General features: G+C 40.6%; 1 protein-coding gene across 1 annotated transcript; it reads right to left on the minus strand.

The window, feature by feature from the left end:
• Positions 1 to 3,752: 3,752 nt before the first annotated feature.
• On the minus strand, positions 3,753 to 7,384 carry zfp36l1a (zinc finger protein 36, C3H type-like 1a). Its single transcript, XM_063007798.1, has 2 exons — positions 7,237 to 7,384; positions 3,753 to 6,079 (listed from the first exon to the last, which is right to left on the minus strand). Exons 1-2 carry the CDS (start codon positions 7,291 to 7,293, stop codon positions 5,024 to 5,026), a joined length of 1,113 nt encoding a protein of 370 aa, XP_062863868.1. The 5' UTR covers positions 7,294 to 7,384; the 3' UTR covers positions 3,753 to 5,023.
• Between the last annotated feature and the right edge of the window lie 546 nt (positions 7,385 to 7,930).

A 7,930-nucleotide genomic window follows, 5' to 3' on the forward strand; every position in this document is an offset into this window, starting at 1 on the left:
TAAAGGATTTTGTATATTTGATCATAACTTAAATATATGTTTATTTATACAGTGGGGTGGGGGGAGCAATAAGTCAAAGACCAATACTACATTTTTAGACTGGTGCTTCAGTATTGCAAATGTCTTCTCATTGGACTGTAGATTAGCTTAGATTGGGTTTGTCCCTCACTATTTGTTTGGCACATTCTGTATCTGTGCAGAAGTTAATGTTGTCTCTCAGTGAACAAAGCATTATGTATTGGTCTACCACTGGTTGGGTCACTTTTGGTTTTTCAGATCTTAGTTTGGATAGAAATTATCCAGATCTGGCAAAGCTGAACTGTTAGTGAATGTTTTTTGTCATATATGCATATACAGATGTAAAGTACAACCAAATTCTTCCTTCGCATATCCCTGCTTGTTTTGGTAGCTGGGGTCAAAGCGCAGGGTCAGCCATTATACGGTGCCCCTGGAGCTGAGAGGGTTGAGGGGGCCTTGCTCAAGGGCCCAACAGTGGCTGCATGGCAGAGCTGGGATTCGAAATCTCAACCATTCAGTTGACAGCCCAAACCCCTACCCACTAGGCTACCACTGTCCCCTAGGTTACAGGTTAGGTTAGGCTGATTATATAATTTGTAATAAAAAACATTGTATTAAATTGCTGCTAAAGCTGCAAATGGGGACATGGTTTTGGAATGGGATGTCTAACAAGCATGTTAAGCTTTCTTTGTGGCATATCAGCAAAGATAACACATGTACTTATTTTCTCTGCTGGGATGCCATGTGCCACTGTTACAGTGTAATACAGTTAGTTCAACAATCCCCTGGCTTTCCCCTAACATTTTACAATACAGTTAAGAGCCAAATTAGTACACACTCTTGTTTACTTTCTGTTTTCTCAAACAGACAAGTCCAACGCTCTATGATAGAGGAATTACAAAGTCTACCAACTGCGGCGGTGTTGCGCAATCCAGCTGCAGATTAAATTCTGTATATACGTAGGACATACTGCCAGCTGTGCCTGTGCCTCTTTGTTTCATATAGTAATTAACATCTGCTTGTATTCTCATTATTTTATTTCCATTGTGTAGGTGTGTAATGGAAATCCATGTACCTAGTTCTATGGAGTCTGCATAGCAGGTAGGCCTATATAAAGCAACAGATACACTTACACATGTGCACACATTACCACACGCTCCTCCACCCTCCACCTTCAGAGTAAACCCACATCCTGCAGAACTTTCGTAATGTGTGCATAGCAGTATGACTTATACATACACTTGCATACTGTTCATAAACAGGAAGCAGCTCTTTGTTTCATATCACGCATTGAACATGTGCTCCGAGTAACAGAGTACACAGTCCGGAAAGTGTGGTGGTTGATCGCTAGCTCTTTTACTGCTGCTCACCTGAAGGAGAAGACAGATGGTACAATGGCTGTATGTTCTACTGTGTATGCTATTATTAACAACCTGACATACATACACTTACACTATGTTTCTAACTATTCCATTCACAATTCCTAACAGGTATATAAATCAATTATAGTATGATTCCAACTTACAATCAATAGTTTGGGTCAGGCCCCTTTAAGTTTCAGCTTGACTGAGGTTCATGAAGATAGGGATTGACAAGTCTGATGTGGAAAAACACTGACCACAGACCACTGACCTCAACCCAATGAAACCCAACTGTAACGTTGATTGTAACCAGGACTTTTTATTCTAGATCAATGCTTGACCTAAACAAAGCCTTCTCGACTGAATGGGTCCAAATTCCCACAGACACACTTAAAAATCTTTTGGGAAAATTGTGTAGGCAGACTCTGTATTGATATCCAACAGGAATGAGTTGATCTCATTCTTTGGCAATATATCATCAATATGTATGTTATCTCTCATTTCTCTGTGTCTCTCTCTATATATAGATATATCAATTATATGTATGGTTTTATTGTTGCTTAGTTTATGATTTGTAATACAATGTGCCAAATACATAAACTAAATAATTTGTGTGGACAAATACATAGATAATATTTATTATTTCTCCATGCACAGCACACAGTTTAGATTTACATGCTGGTGGTTTAATGTTGCTTGAGTTTATAAACAGGATGTTTTGCTGAATTCGTGGATTTAAATGATACCAATCCACAAGTTAACTTTTGATGAAGTCACATGATCATGTGGCAGCCCTTGTGATTTCAGTATTATTTTGGTTTAGACTGCTTTTAGTATGTAGAGCTTTTGGAACCATTCCAAGGGTTCTAAGAGTCAATCCTCTATTCTCAATAAGTGATGTTCACAGAGTTCATGAACATCGATTTCCACACTTGTCATTCTGTGTATTCAGGTAAACCCCAGTCAAGTTTGATTTGGGTAAGGTTAATACCACCCATACCCCTAGCATTGCTTTGCAGACCACCAATTACAATGCTTTGTTTTGATACTCCCTCATTTCCACAAAAAAAAAAAAACCTCCCCACACACAAATGATAAATGTATGGTGTAGCTTTCTGGAATTTGATTGCATAATCAAGCAGAGTTGGTGCTTTTGGTGAGTTCCAAGCTATATTGAGATAAGCACAGGGTAGATTTAGGGATGTCTCAGTCTTATTTCTCTGTTATCATCATACAAAAGTATATCAAGTATACTTTGTTAACTGTTCTTCACAAAACATCTGGGTCAGAACATCCCTGATTATTTTGACCCAATAGAATAAAACCATGAGGCACACATTAGCTCTCTCTTTACCAGTGTATTCACTTAACAAAATACTCCAGACTAGAAATATTCTGAAAAATATTGGGTTTATTGATTTAAACTGCAATCAGTCATTACAAAAAAAGCAATCAATTTTATATAAGCTCACAGAAATTACTGTAGTGAACAGCAAAAGCTGTTTAAAATACATTCAACAGTTTAGGCTAGATACTTTCTTTGTGTCTATCCTGTTAACCAATCTTCAATTCCAACAACTTAGAAAAACAAGGCAAAACTATTCAAACACAGTTTCTGTGACATTATTTAAGGCAAGGAGCATATGCTCACTGGAATGTATAAAAACAGGCACATTACATTTGAGCTAGAAAGAAAAAAATCCAATCAGAAACAATAAGGGCACTTATTCTTCAACCCATTTGCTCACAGTTATTGCTGGCAATTCATCTTACTTACAAATGTAACTGAAGGAACTGCTTATAACACTGAAGTTTAATAACCTGCATTAATATCTCACCACAATCATCTCGCTGAACACAACATTAAAATGCACTTCAGGTGGTACATAAACTGTAAGCAGAAGCTTTAAGGCCATGACATTTCCATACTGAATTAAATCCGCTACTGTCTAGTAACATTGTTTTGCTAAATATAATCCAGAATATCTAGTGCTCACAATATACAGTATAATATTGCCGTCATTGTACTTTTAATACAGCCTCTGGCACGAAGGGGAAATGCTACATGTCAGGACTAAACTTAAATTTTTATTTATTTAATTTTTTTTAAAGTTGGTGCAAAAACTGAAGATTGACTACAGAAATAACATGAATGTACCCGATGTCAAAGTCAACTGAGTCCCAATAATTAATGGGTAATGGGGGGGGGGGGGGGGGGGGAATAAGGGAAAAAAATCTACAATAAATAATCAAAACGCAGGATTTTTTTTGTTTGTTTTTGCTTTAAATTAAGTTTCATTTTTATCAAAGTGTAGTTGCAAACGTCATTGTAGTACAATATATTAAACTGTGTGAGAAAAAAAAAAAAAAAAAAAAAAAAAAAAAAGAGTTGACAAGTCTTCACAATCTTAAGATTAATACAGAAGATCATAATTTAACATAAAAGAAAATATATTCTATCGTTTCATTAAGATAAATACAAACAAAATTAACAAAAAATGCATATGATCACCAATAAATATGTTTGATAAGTTAAATAAGCAGTGACAAGCAAAACCTTCTGTCTTGAAAGTTTTCTTTTCCAAACAATAATAATATAACCATAATAAACAATGACAAGAAGAAAATAATAATAAAATACAGAGGTGAAAGGATATGATGAAATAAGCCAAACGCTCCTCTGAGTGACTTCTACAGAAAAGCAGATTAGCTTGGAGATCTAAAGTGAAGCTGCAGGAAGTTAAGCTGCACCTTGGGAATGCTGGAATTCCCCCGTGTTGATTGGAAGGTGAGGAGAAAGTCAGTTTAAGGGTTTAGGCAATTCCGTTCCAACAAACACCAAGTGACTGAAGGGGGGAAGTGAATTGTTGGTTTGTGAGTATAGGCATCCAATATCAGGGTTTGTGCTTGTATTAGGACCCAGCTGGAGCACATGATTAAACAAAATGTACTCTGGAGTTCCTAGTTTCAACCTCATGAAAAGTCCTTCCTACAGACTGTTGTAGTCTGCCATCTAACTGAAGAGCAGAGGAATGCTCAAAGCAAAAGCTACTATACCAGGTCTCAAGAAAAAAAACGACAGTAGTCCTTTCACCTCAACACTTACAAACACCAGGCACTTGTTTGTTGTTCTTTAAATTGGTATGCATTATACAGATGTGAATGATTTGAGCGAGCCCTTTGAGCTAGTTAAGAGTGTCCTTGAGTGGTACTATGTAAGTCGTGGGGGGCGGTGGTGGCGACGATCCTCGGCGCAGAACTATTCCCTGAATGTGCCATCTGTGGCTCTGCTATGCACTACTGAAGCAATAGTACCTGGCTGGCACAATAGTCTTATTTTTTACCAATCCACTTCCTGCTCTAGCTGTTTTGGCACAGTCACATATCATTGCAGGGCATCTAATATCAGGCCAAGGCAGCAAACATACTTTGGGCCAAAGGATTGAGTGGACGTTTTTGCTTGTTGTGATTAAATGAAGTTTCAAAATGGAGTTCCCTTAACTTACTGCATCTTTTTTTTAAAGCCTACGTGATACCAGGGAAGTCTGCTGCCCCTAGAGCGCTAAAGAGCAAGCAGCAGGAAGAGAAACCTACTCTCTACCAATTGCTGTTAAGTTGCATTGAAGGATCTGAATCTTGTGCGTTTAGTCATCTGAGATGGATAGCCTGCTGAAGATGGGAAGACGACGGGTGGTATCGAGGGTGGGTGATTCTGAGCCACTAAGGCTTCCACCCGAGCTGCTCTGATAGCCCTCCTGGTCAGAGAGGGAGTCTGGCTGGCTGGACGGAGACTCAAAAAGATGAGGAGACTCTGACATAGGCCTGAAGTAATAGGAGGTGGCAGTCGGAGAACATGGCGCATGCCCTGCAGGATGAGCACCAGATCCGTTGCCCAAGCTTGGGCCGAAGAGGTTGGCCAGCTCCTGGCTGGAGTAAGTAAAGGGATTGCTGCTGGGCCACTCTGGCAGTTCATCTGGAGAGAACATGGGTGGAGGTGTCACAGAGGTGGGGCTGTCTCTCAGGCCTCCGGAGCTTGGAAACCCAGCAAAACTGTAGCTGTGCTGGAGCCGTGGTCTCTCCAGTTTGTTGGAGGTGGACAGCGGGGACAGGGAGGCCGAAGGTCCACGTCGCTCTTCGGCGTTGTGGATGAAGTGGCAGCGGGGCCCATACGGACAGAAGCCGATCGTGTGAAAGGTGCGACAGAGTTCAGTCTTGTACTTGGGGTGGCGGCTAAGGCTGCGCAGCTCATTAATGCCATGGGCAAACTGGCACTTGTCGCCGTACTTGCAGGCACCGTTTTCCTCAAAAGGTCTGCAGAGCTCCGTTTTGTAGCGGCTCGAGTTCACTTGGCTGCTCCCGTTGCCCCCAGATCCAGTGCACTTCTGCATCAGCCGGTCCCCGGTCTCCGAGAAGGAACGATCCCGGAGCCGGTTCTCTTTGTTGCTGCTGCCCATCCCTGAGCTTAGCAGCACTTGGTCCATCTTCCCATTGCTCAGAAACTGGTTCTGGTTGAGCTTGCTGTTGGGCAGAGTGACCGAGTGCCGTCGTTGGTAAACCCCACCGATGGAGGGCGTCCCCACAGCCTTCCTGTCCAGCAGGTTCCCAGTGGGGCTGGAGATGGACAGATTCACTCCAGTACAAGGCACAGACATGGTGTGTGGGGCACCGATGATGTTGTTGTTGTAATTCAGCATTTTGTTCTGCAAAACAAAGAGAAACATAGAAGCTTGATATTACTACCACATGAATCAAAACAAAGCACTGATTTTCCGTAAAACTGAGTGTTGCCGTGATGGAGCGAAACACAAGCATATTGAAAAGCACAAGAAAGGAAGACATTTCGGTCTAAGAAACTTTACAGTAGTATTGGGACACCTTAAAACTCTTCAAATCGCAACGTTGTGTGTAATTTCCATAAGACACTATTTACTTGGTCAAAACAGATTTCTCACAGTACGTTCTACCTGTGTCGAGATACAGGAATGCAAACTATGCACTGGGGAATTTTGCATCGATATGTAAAATAAAAAGACCCCAAGCAATCGAGAATACATCAGACCAGCTAAAAGAATTGGACTTGGCATTTGATGAATAGCTGCCAGCCTAGTCTTCTTTCTAACAGACATGCAAATTCATAGTAGTGGCTTTAACACGTTTAACTGATGTTTATACTTTTAAAGGACTTTCACATGAGTTAAAGGTTGACAATCTACCATCTTTACCTTTAACTTTATTAGGGTTAATACGACTTAAAACTTTAAAAACAAGGATTTACAGACCTAGCAAGTAAGAAAGACAGTAAATTGACTAGATAGACACTTATTTGTTTAGGAATTCTGCATACATATGTGAGAGAAAGTTAATTTAGTTAATTTTTCGAGCTGAAATGTTCAACCGAGAACTTATTAAAGCACCAAATCTTTACTGAACAGCTTGTGGTGGAAAACAACTTCCATTCAAACTTGAAACCAGTTTGGAATTCACTAGGCGTGGCGGGAAAGTTAATCCCAACATTCGAACATTAAAAGAAATTAATAATGTTGATTTAAATTGCACGAAGACCGAACGTCGTGTCGTTTTGGAACTTTTGCAGGCTGGAGCGTTTGTGACGGTCCATCAGCATTAACAGGCACATGAATCTCAGTCTAATGCCGCATTGCTTTAAGCTAAATGCCTTTAAACACGCGTGTTTACAAAAAAAACCCCAGGCACGTTTGTAGAACGATGCGCTTTTTAAATAGTCTTACACGAATAATATACACCATAATAATAATAATGCAGCAGCGCGCATTCCACTGCATCAACCAAGCTAACTGAGCTAATGACTTAACAGCAACGCAACGCAACTTTTCCATACCTTGTTGTTGATAACTTCGCCGAAGTCAAAGAGAGGTGGCACCACAGCTGTGGTCATCTTCCAAAAGTACAAGCAAAAAATAAAGGGTTCTTGCGGTGTTCTGCGGATGGACTGAGGCCGTGCAAACTTTTCTTTGCCCTTACTGAGAACCCCCACTACCCAGCCTGCGCTCTTGAGCATTGCCTTTATAAAAATCTCGCAGGAGGAGCTAACAGACGCGTCAGGAGGGCGTTTTGATTCAGGCCCTTTAGTTCCTCTGGTGATTCTGGTTTCCCCTCCCTCTTTAACTCGAACCCTGCAGTCTAGAGAGCTTCACTGAGCTTCAGCATGCATGCAGCTGCCTAAAAGTAGAAGCTAATATACAGGGTGTCCCAAAATGAACTGACATTTTAATTTTTTAATAAAACACATTTTTAATTAGAACATTAATAATGTTTTTGCTTTATTTAAAAGTAAAGACATCCCAAGTAGGGTTGCCAACTTTCAGGAACACCCCGGGCTGGCAGGTTGGCGGCATAGGATGGGGGGTGGGATGGCGGGTGTTTACCTGAGTGGGAGCGGGGAAGGGGGGGGGGCTAGGCGGTTAGGGTTGCACCTATAAAAAATATAACGGGTGATAGGAACATTATCAAAATGTTTTATTTAGGCCGTTTAACATTTATTATTATCATTCTTTATAATAATAAATCAGAAC

Source organism: Trichomycterus rosablanca, chromosome 13, assembly GCF_030014385.1.
Source record: "Trichomycterus rosablanca isolate fTriRos1 chromosome 13, fTriRos1.hap1, whole genome shotgun sequence".
Taxonomy (NCBI): Eukaryota; Metazoa; Chordata; class Actinopteri; order Siluriformes; family Trichomycteridae; genus Trichomycterus; species Trichomycterus rosablanca.

Coding starts and splice junctions, on each gene's coding strand:
- zfp36l1a (XM_063007798.1), bottom strand. CDS start 7,293: ATGACCACAGCTGTGGTGCCACCTCTCTTTGACTTCGGCGAAGTTATC. Junction 6,080..7,236: donor GCGAAGTTATCAACAACAAG/GTATGGAAAAGT, acceptor TTTGTTTTGCAG/AACAAAATGCTGAATTACAA.